Source organism: Nilaparvata lugens, chromosome 6 (genome assembly GCF_014356525.2).
Source record: "Nilaparvata lugens isolate BPH chromosome 6, ASM1435652v1, whole genome shotgun sequence".
NCBI lineage: Eukaryota > Metazoa > Arthropoda > Insecta > Hemiptera > Delphacidae > Nilaparvata > Nilaparvata lugens.
The window spans coordinates 48,279,031-48,299,201 of record NC_052509.1 but is presented as its reverse complement, the minus strand read 5'-3'; the positions used below and the strand labels follow the sequence as shown (position 1 = coordinate 48,299,201).

At 31.8% G+C, this 20,171-nt stretch overlaps 3 protein-coding genes across 6 annotated transcripts in view; 1 reads left to right on the top strand and 2 right to left on the bottom strand.

The window, feature by feature from the left end:
- The window catches only part of LOC111051534 (zinc finger FYVE domain-containing protein 16), a 30,425-nt gene extending 25,601 nt beyond the window's left edge, over nt 1-4,824 (top strand). For both annotated transcript variants that reach the window (XM_022338063.2, XM_039430989.1), the window contains one exon: nt 901-4,824. In XM_022338063.2, the coding sequence (XP_022193755.2) occupies nt 901-1,059 (159 nt within the window). In that variant the 3' untranslated portion in view covers nt 1,060-4,824. The remainder of the gene's footprint in view (nt 1-900) is intronic.
- Nucleotides 4,825-5,567: 743 nt separating this feature from the next.
- Nucleotides 5,568-12,720, bottom strand: LOC111056742 (odorant receptor 23a-like). 3 transcript variants are annotated; one of them, XM_039430985.1, is made up of 5 exons: nt 11,278-12,720; nt 10,438-10,537; nt 9,653-9,763; nt 8,534-8,689; nt 5,568-6,344 (listed from the first exon to the last, which is right to left on the bottom strand). In XM_039430985.1, exons 1-5 carry the CDS (start codon nt 12,003-12,005, stop codon nt 6,279-6,281), a joined length of 1,161 nt encoding a protein of 386 aa, XP_039286919.1. In that variant the 5' UTR covers nt 12,006-12,720; the 3' UTR covers nt 5,568-6,278. The 3 variants fall into 3 exon arrangements, with proteins under 3 accessions (XP_039286919.1, XP_039286918.1, XP_039286920.1); XM_039430984.1 differs by lacking the exon at nt 5,568-6,344 and having other exon boundaries at nt 8,255-8,689; XM_039430986.1 differs by lacking the exons at nt 5,568-6,344; nt 9,653-9,763 and having other exon boundaries at nt 8,255-8,689.
- Nucleotides 12,721-12,864: 144 nt separating this feature from the next.
- On the bottom strand, nt 12,865-20,005 carry LOC111056738 (N(4)-(Beta-N-acetylglucosaminyl)-L-asparaginase-like). The gene is made up of 6 exons (XM_039430987.1): nt 19,648-20,005; nt 17,769-17,922; nt 16,405-16,630; nt 15,813-16,003; nt 14,721-14,828; nt 12,865-13,945 (listed from the first exon to the last, which is right to left on the bottom strand). Exons 1-6 carry the CDS (start codon nt 19,808-19,810, stop codon nt 13,699-13,701), a joined length of 1,089 nt encoding a protein of 362 aa, XP_039286921.1. The 5' UTR covers nt 19,811-20,005; the 3' UTR covers nt 12,865-13,698.
- Between the last annotated feature and the right edge of the window lie 166 nt (nt 20,006-20,171).

Here is a 20,171-nt window from a genome sequence, read left to right as displayed (position 1 = left end):
AGTCCGTTGTGATTGCTGAAATAATTAAACGTCCATGCATACCGGCGGGATTCGAATCGACGGCCAGACAGTGCTAGCCGACTGTATGTTGTAACGGCTAAACTGGGCACCCACATAAAAGTATCAGTGAACGTGTTTGGTGCAGTGAAAATATTATTTACATAAGTTCTAATAGGACTATTTATATTCGCTTGGCCGGGCTTAGTGGGATAGTCCCATTAAAACACAAAGTAATAACATTTCCACTATACCGGACACGTACATTCATAAATACTGATATGTAGGAATTGAGATTTATTAAAACGTTATTATATATCTCTATAAGTTCTCTGCCAATATGAGATTTCATTATTTTTTTTTCTTATTTAGCTCCAAAGTTTTACAACCTGCTGCCCTTGGAGGTAAGGCAATGCAAGATACGATCAAGGTTTTTGAGAGATGTCAAGATATTTGTAATGGAATGTGAGAATTGAGATACCTTTTTTAGAATTCTCATGTAGCCTAATTAACTTGTAAATCATAATATTGTACAATATACTTCAAAGCTAAAATTGATAAATCATCGATTCTGTTATGTAATATGTGTCACTTCATATGCGACTGTCGGCCTCAGTAACTACTTTTTAGCGCTAGTTTTGTAATAATTTTTTTATATTACCAACTCAAACAGGTCTAATACCTCGAGATGCAAATACTCAATTGGCATTTCATTTTATTTTGTATTATTATTTTTCCATGTTGTCAAATGTGTACGGTATTACTTGTATTATGTATTTCTAAGATGTTGTAAATCTGTACCAATAAAATTAAGTAATTGAAAAAAATGTACTTCTGTATGAATAATAACTGTACTACTCAAAATATCTGTAATACTGTATAAATAATGTGAATTGTGTTCAGGTTGGGTACGAAGCGGGTAGCGGTGGGGAGCGGTTGCCGCCACTCTACATGAAGACCCTGGACGAGGAGTTGGTGGCCGTGCTACACGAGGCTGCAGTGGCCGCCCACCAGTCGCCACCCGCCATCTTGGAGCTCATATTCCGCGTCATGCAGTCATAGCCACCCACCATCAACTTATTCCACAAATAAATTCACAGCTAAACAAATTAGGTCTGTTTTATTATTGAAATTATTTATTTCCTAAAACATAATTATTCTGATCCCACTCTGCTTATCCACCAAATCAAAAATCAAGTTATTCTACAAATAAATTCACAGCTAAACAAGTTAGGTCTAGTTTGTCATTAGTATTATTTATTACATTGATAATAATTATTCTGAACCCACTCTGCTTATCCATCACCAAATCAAAAGTCAAATAATTCAAACAGCAAATTCTTCACAGCTAATGAATTTAGGCCTGGCTATCATCAAAATTATCTATAACAACGAGTAATAATTATTTAGTAATAATTATTCTGATCCTTGACAGCTTGTCCAAGAAATTAAAAATCAAACTGTCTAAATTAGTTGAACAATCAATCAAAATAGCTGCGGTTATTGATTTCAACCTAATCAAATTAGATATGGTTATTATTATTTATTAGGTTTTGATTATTATTTATTATACGTATTGAGAGTAATGATTTGTACTCACAGATCTTAATCACCAGATTCAAAGTCAACTCAATCTACAATACAACTTTATCAAATTAATCTTGTTTTGTTCAACAAAAATTTGTTCAGTTTTGTTATTAGTTGTCTTATTGATTTAATTTGACATAGTATTTACAGTAGGCTCTATAATTTGGTACTGAAGATTTGTTCGTACAATAAGATTACGGAAAACATCGGTTTAATGGATGTTGGTTTTTAAAATACAGTAGTCATCAACCAGCATTAAAATACACTACCGTACTGGGCATTTTGTACTGTAATGAATATTATTACGGTACATCAATTTACACTACAGTAATGTATTATTGGTTTGGTATAAACTGCATAGGCCTAGGTCAACGTTAGTAGACAGACTGTCTACTAACTTTGGGTCTAGGTAACATATTTATCAATCCTTCTGCAGTCTCAAGATCGAAATGATTCAAGCTGGTTATTAGCTAGAATGCCTGACTGTTGAACGGCTGGATTAATGTGACTGTAATGTCTTAGGTAATAATATACTCTTCATTGTTTCATTTTATTAAAAATCTCACCCCAAATTATGTATACAAATTTTTGGCTGATCTTGTTTATGTCTTATTACATAATAATATTTATGTAAAAATATCTATTCAGTACTCTGATTGCAATATATTTAATTTTTTAATTCAGTTGAGAAACCTAACATCTCTCAAACATTACAGAATATTTAATTTTATTTATTATTTTTAACTAATTCACTTTGAGTTTTTGCGAGTTTTGTGATGAATAATTAATCTAGTGATCATTTGGTATTGGTAAAATCATCCATAATTATAAAACATTGGAAATTATGACATAATAATAATTCATAATCCACATTATTTTAGAGTTGAAGTAGAATTATTTAATTTTAGTTGGTCTTAGCTGGAACGAAAGTCTGATTATGTATTGATTTGGAATTTAATTAGTCATTTTATTGTTAAGTTTTCATCAGATTGTGTTTGAGTGGAAACAAGCACTGGAGTGGAAGGGTAAAAAAATTATCACTATTTAGACTTGATTACAATTATTTATTGATTTCGTTTAAAGGAAATCAAGTTCTTATTTGTAAATAAGAAATTGTTGATAAACAGATAAATCTAAAAGATTAATATTATTATTAGAATTATTGAAGGAACTGTAGAATTTAAAATGGTAGACTATTTTTATAGACTCTTGTCAACATGAATCAGTCTCTATGATAAAAATGTAATCAACTTAATAGAATTACTTTGAATATGTGTGATACAAAACCTTTGTTAGCATTGACACATGACCGACTCGGCTTTAATTAACGTTCTGGCTGCAGTATTTGTGAGATAATCCAACAACCCAATTTACCACAACTTGAATGATATTCCTTGTGATATGAACTGCGGTTTAAAGAAAAATCACTCAAAACATGCAAGCTTAGATTTGCATTTTTGCGACTAGTTACTTAATCGTAACACAATATTTCATAATAAAAATTAAAATAGTAATGCATCATAAATAAACTAGGAAATATAGAAAATCTAGTTATTCCGGTACAATTTTTCTTCATACCTTCATTTCAGAAACAATAACTTGAACTATTTAATTAGCTATTAGATTTATAATAAACAATGGACTAATTTTTTCTTCTAGTAAAGCACCCCTGTGAATATTATAATAATAACATGTTACTGTAATATTGTTTTATTATTAATATGATTGTATCATCTATGATATAGATTTATGAAAAATTATTTTATTATCTTGAAAAATATATTATAATATAGTATGTATATTATGTGATTCAATTCGTTAATGTTAGTAATTCAGTATTTTAAAAATATTGTTATTGTTTTTGTAAATTTTATTTTAATCTTTATTATCTGATATTATTTTTTGTTGAGTCAATTATTGTTTCTATTCTAAACTAAAATAATGATAGGGAACTAGAGTAATGGAAATTGAGCGTATTTAGCACTGTGAGTGGCAATTTAAAAGCGTTTGGTGAGTTGAGTGTCTGATCACGTTTTAGTAAACAAAGCAACATTTTATTAAAACCGGGTTTAGTAATATAATTTCAAAAATATCAATAGTAATAAGTCGAATCTAAAGCATTTACCAGCATATTATTATCTTCTCGTAAATTTTTTGGTTAGATTTGTCTGTTATTTGACTCATCATCCTGCCTGCCCTGGGTCACAATCATACGGTTCAAAGGTATTTTACACCAGAAGCGCTAATAAAATACTCCTTAACTTTAGTCCCCATAACCAAAACGACTGTATTACTCAGTCTATCTCACAAACTTGTCAATAATACAATTATTATTGTAGAGGCATTACCACTTTTCTCCTCTATTTAATAAAAATTTAGAGAATTTCGGTTCAACCTATTAATATTAGCACTGTTTATCATTTATTGCAAAATAGATATCTCTCAACAAATTTTAGCGAAAGAATCAACACGGAAATAAGTATTTTGGGTTTAATTCAGTAATACTGAAAAATGAAAGTCAAGGTTTCTAGACATATCAAAAAGAATTGAATTAACCTTGGGCAGAGTCTTCGTTCCTGCTTCATTCATCCTATAGTTCTGTTTTATCATTTCTTATTAGTATAATATATTTGTTGAAAATCCTGATGAACACTCTCAAACAGTAGCTTGTCAGATTTCTAAATTCAACATTTGAATTTACGTTGGGAACGCACATTAACTTATCTAAAGAAAACTCTGCCCTTCATCTTCTAAGTAGTTTGAACTATTGACATAGATTATTTAATACTTGAAAACTACAGTTATCTAAAGTTATTCTTAATTATTTTTCATTGTTGCTCAACTATATATTCAATTAATTTCTTGTCATTTCATCAATAGATTATCATTTATCATAATATTTGTATTCCATTTATTGTACGATGTAAAAATGTAGATATTGGTATAGTTGTTGGGAGATATTATTCTTGACTAGGGTAGAATTTGAGCGTTTCTATTTTTTTGTACAATTTAAAGTATGGTAAAGAGCTAAGTAGAGAAACACGTGTAATGAGTGCTGCCTAATCTGTAGTGTTTACAACATTATTAATCTCCCTACTTATTAATCTGTACCATATTGATTTCTTATTTGTATGTAAAGAGTGGATTTAGTGAAAAGTATGTTTCAAATTCAGTGTTGATGTATTGTGATGAGCAGATGAATTTGAAACCGAATTGAGTAATAAACTTATTTTCGAACTAGTTACATGTTTTTTTGACGATTTCATAAATTCACATTTGTTTCTCATCTCAGATATTAAGATTTTTTCTATGCTTTGTTTTTCAAGATTCAGAGGGTCTCTCCACGAATCAAAAAATGTTCAGTCAAATTTTCTTACACAAACTTATGAGTGAAAGGTGAAGTTCAAGAGAACGTATTAGTTTAGAAAAGAATATGTATATCTGAGCTTATAACAATACTATGAAAGTTACAGAGATAAAAAAAATGTCCAACTTCCACATTCTCTGTATTCACAAGAACAATATAAGTGATGGTAAATATAAGATCTCATCACAGTTGAGCTGGTAGAGAAAAAAGTTACTTCCTCTTCTTACTATCTTAATCGCGTATTTTCCTATCTGGAACACCATACTTAGCCTATGTATTAAGTTACCTTCCTAGGGAGTAGAGTTACGCTTTTTACTTTCCTTGCCCTATTACCATAGGAAAGGAAAGTATTGCTTTCCGAAAAAAATGAATGTACCCCAATTTCTAAATTTCGATACGTTTCAAGGTCCCCTGAGTCCAAAAAAGAGGTTTTTGGGTATTGGTCTGTATGTGTGTGTGTGTGTGTGTATTAGTGTATGTGCGTCTGTGTACACGATATCTCATCTCCCAATAATTAACGGAATGACTTGAAATTTGGAACTTAAGGTCCTTACACTATAAGGATCCGACAGGAACAATTTCGATCAAATGCGATTCAAGATGGCGGCTAAAATGGCGAAAATGTTGTCAAAAACAGGGTTTTTCGCGATTTTCTCGAAAATGGCTCCAACGATTTTGATTAAATTCATACCTGAAATAGTCATTAATGAGCTCTATCGGATATCGGTGATGATACTCTACATCCAATTCTGAATTGGAAATTTGCAATTTTACACGATTTGGCAACCCTGTAATTTCTTCGGATGGAGGCACAAGTCTCAACTTATTTTACACAAACTATAATCATTGTTGAAGGTTGACAGCAAACAGAATCGAAATGAAGGTGGCCCATTTTCAAGAGAGATCGATAAAAATTAAATAAATTTATAAATCGATAATAAAATAAATAAAGGGTTAAATAAATTTTAGTAACGATTTTATTTTGAATTAACAGAACAAATGAGTATATTTTCTCAATAAATATGGCTATAGTGGGGTCCACGTTATAATGACAGTATTTGATCAACTTTGGTTTTGCTATCCTTGTCTATCATTCGACATAGCCGGTGGTACTATCCTTTTCAAGGTCCACAACGATGTCAATTATGTTCTTGACAGTGTAGAAATATAATTAATTAATGCAGAGAATCGGCATCGCTATTCTTCTATCTTTATCCACTGACATTAGGCCTATAACGTGGACCTCACTATAATACTAATAATAAAGATTCTCAATCTTATAATAGAAATCTGAATTGAATGACTGTGTTCTCTCGGAGATTGTCCGTCAGCCCTCTTGATTGTGTGATAGAGCTTTTAGCAAGTTAAAATATGAGAAGGCTGCCTGCAAACACTGCAACAAAATAATAAGTAACTTGATCTTCCTGTTTTATTATTCATTGAACGTTAAACGAACAGAATTAGGCTTATTTCTACAGTGAAATAGTTATTTGTGCAACTAGTGCGCAAAGTGACAGTTTACTGCACCGAAAGAAACGTTTACGCATGAGCCGTAGGCGAGTGTGAAATAAAGGTTTCTTGAGTGCAGCAAACAAACTTTATTTCACATTAAATTTTTCCTACAGTTACCATTGAATATGAAAAGTGATTAATTATGAGTAAAATTCTATGAGTAGGAATCCATCAAATGTTTTTCTGCGTAATTTTGTTATCAATAAAAACCTCAATTTATTTAAAATAAAATAATTTATTTATAATGATTAGTAATTCAATGAAAATTTATTTCAATAAATAATTGAAATAAACCAATTAATTTTCAAATATGAATAATTTTCAATTTCCAAATAATTTATCAACCAATCAATTTTAAATAAAAAAATATATAATTTAAAATAATAAATGATAAATAAAATCCAAATGTTTAATTGAATATATTTCAATATTTTAATTATTCAGTATTGGTATTTATAATATATCAATTTATTTATTTATCATTTATTGAATTATTAATTATTCTATCATTAATTTTCATTTCAAAATTGAATATTTTATAAATTATATTATTTCAAATAATAAGAATATAAGTAAATTTATTTATTATCAATTCATCAATTAATAATTCAAACAATTTCAATTTCTAATTTTAATAATTCATTTTATATATTTAGTTTGCCAAAATTACATGAATAATTGTTATTGAAGTTGAAAATTCTCAGCAGAAGTTCTCATTTTTATAATTATACAAAAATCAGAAAAGAATACTGATGGAACAAATTTGCATTCAAAATACACAGTCAAAATCTACAATGTTGATAGCTGATTGGGATGGCTGCAAAATGGCTGAACCGACAAGCGCGTGACCTAGTGGAAAGAATTGTACCTAACTTCGTTTCATCCAGCTAAAAACAGGATTCAGATATTTAGACTTATGATTAACTCAAATTACCAAAAAATACTATAAGTAAACTAAAAAATATTTATAAAATAACATAGACAACAGAAAATATTTTATTGTAGTATATTCTAATGTTATTTTATTCATTTTATTTACATGGATTTCGAACAGTAATTATTTAACCTCAAAATTCGAATTTCATAATGTGTGTTTGCTACATTTCTCATTGCTTGGAGTTGAAATGATTTTTACTGTCAATAGAAAAGAAACATTATTTATTAAATAATGAGAAGTTATTATTCAATTATGATTTAGATAAACATTATTATTGTTTTGGATTTCTAGATTGGGATTTTATCATAAATATGTAGCCATACAGCCGTTGATGATTCTTATCTAACCACAGACATTGTTACCAACTTAATTTTGATTTTCCTGCACTGGTGCTCCATATAACCTACTAACTATTTTGCGTTGTCATGCTGCAAATCTGGAGTACGCAAAGTAATACTTTGCGCACTAGAGCGGAAAAGTGATTCTTTGCGGCCTGCAATCAGTGCAGAAATGGTATCTGTAGGAAATAGTATATTACGCTACAAGCACAGAAAGTTAGTGTTTACAGTATGAGGATAGTTTCCCGGGCGAGGCTAGCCTCGCCCGGGAATATGTTATCCAAATACTGTAAACACCTTTCTGAGAGAGTCGAGTACAATATTTTTTGCCACACTACAGGTATAGCTGACGCCAAAAAGTTAGGCGGTTTCGTGGGTCTCTTGTGCGTCCCAACAGCTGATGTTGTCAAGTAGAGTGAAAATTTCCGATCTCACCCTCCTGAACACAATGCACCATATGGCACAGTTGTCGAAACACATTTTCAAAAAGCGGCCGGAAAGGGTACTATTTCCGGCCTTAGCCGGAAAGAAGCATGTTCTGATGTCAGACGAGAGTCGTCTGCAAACAATGTCTTTCAGATCTACGTAGGGACTGGAAAACAGCTACTTTCTGTGAGGTGTGGCGAAAAATCTATTTATCAATTTCTAAGGATAGTAAAATACGGGTAGTCAATTCATTTACATTACTTTAGGCCCACAAGTAGATAATAAAAGTTAGAATATAATAAGGACTGTCAGTAATGTAGTAAATATGCTAAATTTAGGTTTTTTGTTGTAAATAATTAAACTAATTACCGCCACGTATGATGCGAGAGTTACAGGAATGATTTTTCCGGCCATAATAATGAACGGTTGTTTCGTTCGGTATTGTATTATTGAGGTGGAACTTTTGAACTGTGCAGTTTTTTTGTACCATTTGCAAAAATATACGTCATGATGTATATCGGCCGTCTGTAAAAAAATGAGCAATAGTGTAGATTCACACCTTAAAGCAGTATTTCAGCAGTAGCTTGTGGTCAGTCATTAATAATTAATATTTACATTCAGTAATCCAATTATTTTCCGGTGGTTCGGAACACCAACCCCTTGAATTGTAAGTAAGTTAACTAGTTACCCAATATTTCAGGTTAAATAACTGCATAATTATTGCTCTCCACAGATTTATTTTATTCATTAAGGTACCACAAAACAAGTTTTTTGAAGCTTTGTGTGATGGGTTCTTTCATGAAACTACTTGAAATGGTTGACCGAGCGAAGTGAGGTAGCCGGACCTGATAACAGCACTCACATTCCGGGACGACACGTCACGAAACGATAGGACAGAAAGCTCTATGTTTATTTAGGATTTTTTCTAGACATTTTAAATGGATAAATAATGTATTAAATTTTAGGAAAACAACAGGTCAATGTAACTTACTGAGCGCGAGGTCTACTAAATAAATAAATAAATTCAATTTTATTGTCAGCCAGCCAAAAAAGCACAAGACAAAGTCACACAAATAGACCATGAAATAGACAGTCACACATTAAGAGACACATTGTTACTATTACAGTGCTATTTAGATTACTTTTCCAAATATTACAAATAACAAAGACAATATTACATAATTTGGCAGCTAGTTCATACGTGCTAACAATAAGAATTGTATGCTGATTCTGCTCTCGTAAAATTCACTTAATTTATAAAAAGGATTTTTTTTTACTGTTCACAGAACTACTATTATTCATCAATGAAAGAATGCCAATAATTTTCCAAAAGAGACAGTGAAAATTTGAATATTTCAGATTTACAAACTTGTACATTTTCTAGATTATTATTACATGTTGAACTGATTCACTGATTGATGAATTCATACATTTTTACTATGAGCTACTTGTATTACAAAATTATGTTTACAATAATAATTGACAAACCTTATTAACAAGCTGTTGCCCATAGAAAAAGTACACAAATTCATGAAAAAGAAGAGCGCATAGCATGCAGATATTTTTCCCCAAGCTGGCTATGGTCATTGTTGCATGCATCTGAAATATCGAAGATCATTGTTGGAGATTGTTAGCAAAAATTGAAAATGAAAGTGATAAAGTGTATAATTACATTGGATGCACGTATGTGCAAGTGCACGTGAGACCATGCATAACCAAGCGCGCAGATGAGAAACTTAATCTGAAAAGAGCCTTAAGAACACTCACACTGAACCCGTGCACTTGCTGGTGGCGTTCAGTGTAAGCAGTTACAAGCCATAAAATGTTTCTAATGCTCTTTCCAGATTTTGTTTCTCATCTGGGGCCTTCGTCATGCATGATCTCACTTGCTCTTGCACATACGTGCTTTCAAGAGCAGTATGATCACATTGGATGCGTACATGTGAAAGGGCACGTGAAATTACATGAGCCGAGAAACAAAATAATTATTGAAACACGTCATGACTTGTATGTAGCTGCTCACACTGAACGTATTACAACCAGCAAGTACACAAGTACACATGTTCAGTGTGAGTGTTACTATTGCTCTTTCCAAATTTTGTCTCTCATTTGCACGCTTGGTCATGCATGACCACGCGTGCACTTGCACATACATGCATCCAATGTAATCATAGGTACTGGTACCTTTATGTTTCTAAATTGATTGTACAGTGGCAGAACAAGGGAATTGTAGCCTATTATATTTCCTTTACTTATAAAAATTTGAAACTCACTTGGTAAATTTGAAAGCTGCATAGGCACAGCATGAACTCGCATGAAATGAATATCAAAAATATATTCAGACTGAATATAGATTGAATATTGTACATCAAACTGAAACAGACAAAGATCGTGAAATATTGAAAGGAATCCACTTTTGTTCTATTATATTTTATTATATTTCACTAATCAGGAGTCAATATTATTTCATTTTTTCAATTATGAGATTATCATCTCTTGTCAAAAATAAATATTTTGTGGAAATCGGTCTATACTATTTTTTATTTATTTTACAAATAGTGGAGGTGGAGAATGAATTCCACCTTTTTCTGATTAGGCCTATGTGTTTGTCACATTAGAATACGTTAGTTAATAAGTCATTAATATTTTAACAGAAAATGTTCTATTTCACACTCCTCTAAGTTATGAGATGAATTATTTCTGTTGTATAAATCAGAATTTTACGGTTTTCATATCAGTTTGGTATTTGCAGTGTAGCAGTAGAACTTAGTTTTGTGACAAGGTGGTCTGGGATCCGGTATTTTATGGTAGCCTACAGTACCTAGCAATTTTTCCAACAAATGCATACAATACAATCTGTTTTCAATGAGTTTACAGCCAATAAAAAATATTTCAGTCACATTAAATAGTGCTGATGCTGAGAAAAACCTGTATTATTAATTACTATAGATTACACTTGAATGCTCAATATAATCGATGAATTTATTAGTTACCTATAGATTAATATTGTTCATTCTGAATGGTATAAATTATTCCTCATTATATACTGTCAGATCATAGAATTTTGATAAGAACAAACTGGACAAAGAATAATTTTATTGTTCGATAATTACCTGATAAGAAAGCAATGCTGCTTCACGCTCAATTTGAGCTGCAAATTTCCATCAGTAGATTTGAGAGATCGACCCAAAATTTCAGTTTCGCCACAAATAATTTTGACAGAGCCCAGACCCAAGGTGGCATCTGTCAAGCTTACAATACTAGAAATGAAGCACACTATAATCTGGTACAACAGTGAAACGTACGAAAGGAATTCACTGGAATTAATTTGGTTGTCCCAAGGACTCGTGATCGGGAAAAAGCGAAAGGATGATGTGTACGTTATAAACATGGACACGAAAAGAGAAACCATCAATACAACAAATCTTAAAACAGAATAGTCGCCCATTTGTTTGAAATTTGAGATTTCATTTAGATTTTTCTTTTCAAAGTCGTAGAAATTCGTTTCACAGGCCCACAGGAATCTATTTATTTTTCTCAGGTTTCTTCCGAGCGAATAATAATTGCCAACTACTCTTGCAAATAAAATAAAAAACATCAATGCTTCTGTAAAAGTGTTTAGATCATTGATAAATCTCAAACAGGACATCAAGCATGTTATACATCCTGAAATAAGTAAAATCACGTTGATGATTACTACGATCAAATTCAATTCTTTGATATTTGATTGTTTCCTTAATCCGGACACAATCAAAAGTAGCTTCATTATTTTCAAAAACGAGTTGTACTGGTTGCGGTCAACTTTGTCGCCATGCAATTTCGTGTAGATGAAATCCATCATGTTGGACAACAAACTAACGACAAGTTAGAGGTCTTAGCAAACCTTAGCAAATTGCCCGCTTTGTCAGGCTCAACAAATTAACAAGCGCTAATGCTTGTTTCGATTATAAAACAATGCCATTCAATATAATGAGAATTGAAAGAGTAATTATTTCACCAATACAGAGTCTTGATTGTGTTTGGAATGAACCAGATTATTACTTAGTGGAAGCTAATAGAACTTAATGAGAATTGAAAGAGACGTCATTTCACCAATACAAATCAATTGTGGTTAAAACGATTCAGTTGGATCTCCTAAGTGAAAAGGGCTTAGCAGTAAACTAGTAATATATATCCATCCATGCATTGAAAATTGACCTTTTATGAATAATAAATACTAGTTGTTTTTCTAATGTAGCTGGACGTCTCTATCAGACCAAAAGCTATTACAAACAAAATGTCTTCAATTGCTTTGATAATAGAAGGCAATATCATTGTAGAAGCATAATCAGACGCACTAACTCCCAAAAAACTTTCTGGAGCGCATTCTTCTTTTGCATTATAGAGAAGCTTCGAAGATTCTTTTTCATAAATCCAGTAGCACCACTCGCCTTTTATAGTTAAAAAGCAGATTTATTTCATTATTCAATACAAAATCGATCTCAAGTTTCTGTGATCTTGGAATGTCAGTAAGCACTTTCCAGAATGTTTTTTTTTATCAAGAAAACCTTTCAGAATAATAATTTCTAGATGTCAGTAAGGAAAAATTACAGGGTATTGGGGAGTGCTTATATCTAAAAGTGGGAAGTATGCTTATTATTAATTCAAATGAAAATTCTGTTTCAAGTGCCGTATACAAGTTCTAGGGATAGGAGAAAAAATCAGTTAAATCGTAATTTTATTCAAGAAGGTCAACAATTTTTATATAAAACTTTTATAATTCGTTCGTTTATTGATTTTTCCTTGTGAAAAAAGAATGGAATTTCACAGGGAATGAGTAGAACTAATAATATACGACCTTATTAGCAGTAACTCCAATTGTATCATGTTAATTTCAACTCCTTATTGAAGATTCAAGGTTTTCAAACAAAGATGATACATTCATATTTTTTCACAATTTATAAACGATTCAAATCCGACAAAAATAGTTATCCGACCATTAAATACTTCATCATAATTCAGTTATGAAATAGAATAGATAATATTAGTAATTTTTTCTCTGGCTCAGTCTCTTAATCAAATATTGTTATAATAGGTACTTTAAGTTTAATTAGTCTTTCTACAATACCTCTACATTTATCAGGAAATACGCTAGTTTCTATAAGATTTTTTTTTTGTTTCACTAACTCATTTTCAACAATATGGAACTAATAATAATATTGAATAACCTGGCTGGCTCAGGTCTGGTGTCAGAGTTTTCAGGTCGCACCTGATCAATTTCAGGGCCTCTGACGTATATGAAACTAATTAATACATACATTATAAGTAACTAAGATAAATTTGACTTACTATTCGATAATAGGAATGATCTTGCTTTTGAAAGACATAATCTATATAAAAATATAGCATCATCAGGATTTTTAAAATTATACTCACGGCTCCTATAATAACATTGTAGAATTCCACAGTTTTCATCATTATTGTATTATAGGAATGCACTTGCTTTTAAAATACATTCTATGTATAAACATATTGCAGTCAAAAGTAATTTTGGATCAGTGACGGCTTCTGGGAACATTGGAGCATTTAACAGTTTTGACGACAACTTTGTTGAGAACTGGGTTGACGACATTGAAGGGGAAAAACTCGATGCCATTGCAGGCAGCCCCATAGTCACCGTCCACGTTGGCTGCGATCAAAGCACCCGAAAAGTTCGGATAATAGTCGGCAATCCGCTTTATCGCTTTTTCGGCAGCCTCAGTCGGAGTTGAGCCTTGCCGCATCTCTTCAACTGCATGGAAGCTAAAACAATCAAACAATCTTTACAAAACAAGCAAACATATATTTTCAGTCAGTTTTCTGTACTATGAAGCCCAAATTACGCTTAGCTTATAGAAAGGCATTAAAGTATGTTAAAATCATCATTGTTTCTCTCCCAATCATTTTGTATTGATTTTGTGAATGTTCAAATGGAATGTTGTAGATTGAAGTGGTATAATCTTGAACACTCTTTGTATAATCGTCCATAACCAAATAGTTGATAGTTGAACGCCATTATTGAAGACGTTCAGGCGTTGAAGCAAATTTACGATTAAGCCTTACTTGAATATTGTGAACTACGGTTGTAGAAAAAGCAAATATATTGGAGTCTATTGACCTTTATACGAATTTAATGGCAAATATAGAATTTTTGTACTGTAAAATTTCCAAGTGAGAAAGACATTCCTCAATTTTTACCAATTCTATGGGATGACTGTATGAAATACCACTGGCCAATTTAGTTGTTAAAGTGTACCATTCACATTTCTATCGACTGTGCATAGTGACTTTGAACCTGCCTTGTAATACAAGAAGGTTTATTGACAAAAGCTCTGTTCTCGCGCCTTATAGCACTCAATAATTCAATTTCATTAATTAACCCGTTTGAAATATTCCATCAGTGGAATATCTTCCAAAGTTGAGAAAGAGAAATCTTTCCTCAAATATTTTTAGGGAGGTCTATCGTAAAAACTAAAAGTGTAACAGTAAAGTGAATAGACGAAATTGAGGATTCGAATGAATTAGTTAATGAGTGTACCTGGGTGAGAAGCGCATCATGACGTCACCGTCACCAGTGGCGGCTGCCGCACCCACTCGTGAATCGGCGAAACCTCCAGCGCCAGGAATTGGCGCGTCTCCCACACGTCTACCAACATCATTTTATTATTAACCACGGTTAAACAGATATGAAAATATTTTTGTTATTCAAAATAAAAGTCATAATTATTTTATTTTATTCTAATAATCTTCATTTCCAAATGCATGAAATATTCATTTATTAAGAACTGAACGTTTTTGTGCACATATTGTGACATAACTAACTTGTTTCTGTTATTGGATTTAAAAGTATCAATAGAATATTCACTCCCAATACATGGAATTAATTAGGAAGATTTTTTTCTCATGAATATTGTGACACAACTACCTTGTTTCTTTTATTGGATTTATTCATTTTTTATTTTATGAATGAGTAAATATATGATTACTATTCATTTCGAGTGAAAAAATGTAAAACTTCTCGAAAAACAGACTGCTGGATTACGGAATGACATAAATAGAACTTGGTATTTTCTCTACAGCCAAGGATTGAATGATTTCCCATCACCATGTTATGTTGAATTGGTACAATGTGTTACTGGATTAAGATTTAATAGGTAACGAATATCCCGAATTACCAAGATAAAGAATCTAATAAAATAAAATAAATCCAACATAGATTACTGTTCTTCATTGATTCTTGTGAATTTGTATCATACTTTCGAGGTAAATAGGATTTGTTTTGGCGTTGAGCTGTAAACCTCTCTGAATTAAATTATCATTTTCTTAGTAAATAAACTTTCATAGTAAATATAATTTTCAATAGATAGATAAATACAATTATCTCCATAAACTCTGGAATAGTTCAGCCTAGCGCAAATTACAAAATAAATAACCAATAATAATAAACTATCAATCAATTGATTATTAAGGCATCTAAGGTTGTGATTTACTAATGAATATGAATGTCATTGCAAGTAGAATGTATGAAAGAAGCGCAAACATTATATTTACAGTAGGGAAGCAAGAATCAACATAATGGAATTTGAATATGTTGTGGAATAGCTCACCACTATTAGTAACGGCAACTCACCCCGGAATCTTATGATTTTTTCCATTGGAAGAAGTTCCAACTGCTGTTCTTTGATCTGCATCTATGGCGATCATTGTTATGGTGTCATGATTTTTCTCACCAATATTTGGAGTGACGTTGATGGAATTTTCCAGGTAATCTTCAGAAGGTGTATATGGACCACATGACTTTCTTGGATCAGGCTTGACATTCTGAAATGTTCATTCGAAATTAAAAGTATTGTAAGAGTTGATAGTCAAAGTCTGATAAGTCAGAAAATGATAATTCAACTATCAAGACTTGGAAGAATTGATTATTAGTTGATAAGAAATCCTGAAATATGCATATCCTAAACCTGATGAAATATATCGTTATGATAATGAATATTTGCATAGGACACATTAACTTTGCAAAACGCTTAAAATTACTACATGTAGGCCCTACATTATTATTAGAATCATTTGGATGCAATTCAACAAAGATGTTACTGAATGTGTGCAGTGAATGTTTGTAATCCGAACATAATATTCATTCATTATTATTAATTCATAATTCATTCTATTTATATTATTGAAAGTGATTCAATTAAAATAAAATTAGGAAAAATACTTACTATCCAAGAGTTTGGCTGACATTTGGATTGTTTCCACTCCTTCCATTTTAAAGTTGACTCCTTAGTTGACAGAGATTCTTCTTTGAATCCGACCATTTTAGCGAATTCGGTTGCCAATTCACCGGCGAGTATTGAGTGTTCAGTATTGTCTAGAACTTTTCTAGCCACTCCCACGGCATTCTTTATTCTTCTCAGGCCACATACAGCGCCCACGTTCATTGTGGTCCTAGAAATTCCATCACAGTATATTGTAATAATCATATCAGTAATTTGAAGCTAAATACGATCTGAAGTTAAATTTTTTCCAAACAATAAAGTCAAAATTTCTTTATTTCACAAAATTTCAATATGTGGGATACAGTACAAAAAGTGAATTATAGGAATTTCCCTACAAGACTACACGTCTGTGTGTGGGGTTGATGTCTGATGATGACTATATACAGTAGAACTCCAATTATCCGAACTCCGACTATCCGAATCGCCGATTATCCGAATCAATTTCAGAAAAAAAGTTGTCCAAAAAAGTCTAAGTGCGCTATAATTCTTCCCCCTGCGATGCCAGTGTTTGCGCGTTCGCTCACTATGTCCTTCCCTTGTACATAAGTACATTTTATTTATATTTGAAACATGTGGAAATATCATGTTTCTTTCATTTAATTCAATAAAAAAATAGTGCAATATCAAAACGTAGCTTTTTCTCTCCAATGGCAATCTAAAAAAAAAACTCCGATTATCCGAATTGGTCCCGGTCCCCATTAATTCGGATAATTGGAGTTCTACTGTATATGAGTGAAATTCACGGAGACTAGACGTAAGGCAGACACTTGGCTTAGGCATGACGTTGGAGTTGCAATGCTCTCCAGAAGTGATCAGTTTTGATTAAATAATGTAGATAGTACCATACTTTTGCAGTCTATTGGGTAGATCAATATTATCTTTTGATTCATATCATAATTGTAAATATTTTATTCAGTTTGAATTGATACAAAAATAATAAAATAATGTGGGTATAATTATTTTTGATTGCCATAATCGAAGTTCGCAACGATTAATCAACTTCTATTAATGGAAAATAACCTTTAATAAAGAGAGAATGATCTACACTGAAAGTGAATAGCTTAAATTCTTTCAATGTTTATTGCTTATTCTTATCGAAGAATAGAATAATTTTATCAGTTACGAATATCATTAGTTTGAAAATTGAAGAGTTCTCACTCAGCGATAAAAATAGTTATTTATAGCAAGGAATAAGGATGTTATTTACTCCGTGCTTATAGGTTGAAGGTTGCTAATAATACAGTAAATATAATTAGTACATTAAATATGATTAGTACGGTAGCCCGGTAGCTTGCCAAACGTCTTACCCGTCCATAATCATTGCATCCAATGTAGTTTCACCCTTCTCATCAGGGCTACCCCCAAATCCAACAGTGAAATCGCATTGCTCCTCCTCACAAACAGTGCATCCTCTTTCCACTGCATCCAGCACTGACATTTTATTTTTCAACGATTCCCAAGCTGAAAAAAGAATTAGGTTCAAAATACCCAACATTCAAGAGAGAAAAGATCAAAAAGAACTTTTGAAGTACAAACTATTCAAAACAATTTTCATCTAAATAAAATAAAATTTATCATGTAGGAAATGGGTGGGTAAAATGAGCTTGTATCCTTGAAAAATATTATTGCCAGCTGGAAAAATCATTTTATATCCTACCCGCTATTAAACGAACGAAGTGAAACACTGGGTAGGCTCTACTATATTTTGAAACAGTGGCGTATCTAGAAAAAAAATCGTGGGGGGATCATAACATTGGCGTGGAAAGCACCTAGTTTAGTGGTGAGACCGGGGGATGTGGGGGTATGGTATACCCTCCATGTAAGGGTGATTCTCCCCGGAGAATTTTTAAATACCTTCAATTTGATGCGATTTGACGCGATTTCCACTAAACTAACATTCCATTCGATATTTTTTTGTGTTTGAATTGGCAGAAAGCCAATTATCATTTCGATTTCCCATTGAAAATGCCATAGACTTATGGTTTTTAAATGAATAACAAAAATAAAATGGAATAGGATGGTATAGAATGCTATTAGTCATCAATATCAGATTTAAAAAAAATCTTTACTTGATTCATAATATTTTCCATGTTTTCATGATTTCTACTTTTAGTGCTCAAACTTAAATTTGGTGGGGGTGTAAACCATTTACCCAAATATTGGGGGGATGAATCTCCCATGTCCACTTTGGAAACTACGCCCGTTGATCATAATTGGGAAATTGTGGGGTACTCTCTAGAAAAATGTGCTGGAGCAGTGTTTGAGGATATGACATTTTATAGGTAGTCACACTTTTCAAACACATGCATCAAATGAACTATTCAAGCTAGTCTATATTGAATTTTTTAATAATAATAAGATGATAAAAAGTAACAAAATAGATTAAATTTGAAGTGCTATCTTAGTTTCTATTTTTCAGTCCTGTATTTCCTACGCACTAGACCAATCCCTGTCTAGCTCATTATTATCATTGTGATCTCAAGGAATTGTGGTCAAGGCCAGCTCTTGTGATCTCATACCTTATATATTTTTTCGACTTTCTAGATTCAACAATTCTGACTGATATAAGTCGATAACTTATATACTAATAATATATAACTATATCAATTTGTTAGATAGGTGAGGTCATCTACATGTTTTACTTAATAAAGAAAATCTGGCATTAAAAGCCAATTTTTTATGCTGATCCGGCCACAAAAAAATACTCAGGTGCCATTTCGGGGTGGTGAGGGGTGGGAGGAGGATACATCTCCATAAATCACCCCCTATAAGTTAAATACGCCACTGCTTTTGAAATATCGGAGAAGAATAGTTTTGTACCTTTTAGAATCCAAAACCAAGGTTTTTCTTCTATTTTCTGACAGTCGGCATGCAGTTAAAGAATGTTATGTGGGAAGAAATGTTTATCCCACTTTTACCTTTTTACAGACAGCGTTTGCGGGACATGAGGTTACTATTCTTGGAGTCTCTAAAATAATAATATTCTAATGCTTTGAAAAATTATATATTAGCCTATATTTATTACTAAAGAATTGATTAAATTGATTATATTATCAGAAATCTAAACGGTATTTATTATGTTCCTAAAAATTCAAAAAGGGATGTAAACCTAAGGTTGAATTTAATTTTAGAAAAATAATGCCAAAAATATAATCTGTAGATGAAAATGCTAGTTTTTTTACTCACCTCTTTTAGTAGCATTTGTAAATTTCCAAGTGGTTACCACAAGAGGTAAAACACTATTATCTTTTGAGGTTGATCCGACAGAACTACCCGTAACTATGAATAGTGAGAAAAATAGAATCAAATAAAAACTCGACCTGGTGCTAAATCCTCTAGATTCATCCATAGTGAGTGACAGTAGTCAACTTTAGTAAAACGTACTATTTTTTCCAGTCAAAAACAAACAAAATCTGATAATAAGCTAACGCTGAAATAGTATAATTAATATCTAATTCCTAAACTTAACCTCAATCCTTAACGCATGCACAGACACAACAGATGTTTAATGACAATGATAACGTAGCCTAATGAGTGATAAGAAACATATGTACCATATGTCTACCAACTGTAAGAATATAATATGAAAGTAACGAGAGTGGAAAGTCACTCTTGTATTATTTTAGAACAATATAATAGTATCATAATTATCAATTTTTCAGTTATAAGAGTTTTAATTTTTTTTAAAATGACAAAAGACTGAATTATGA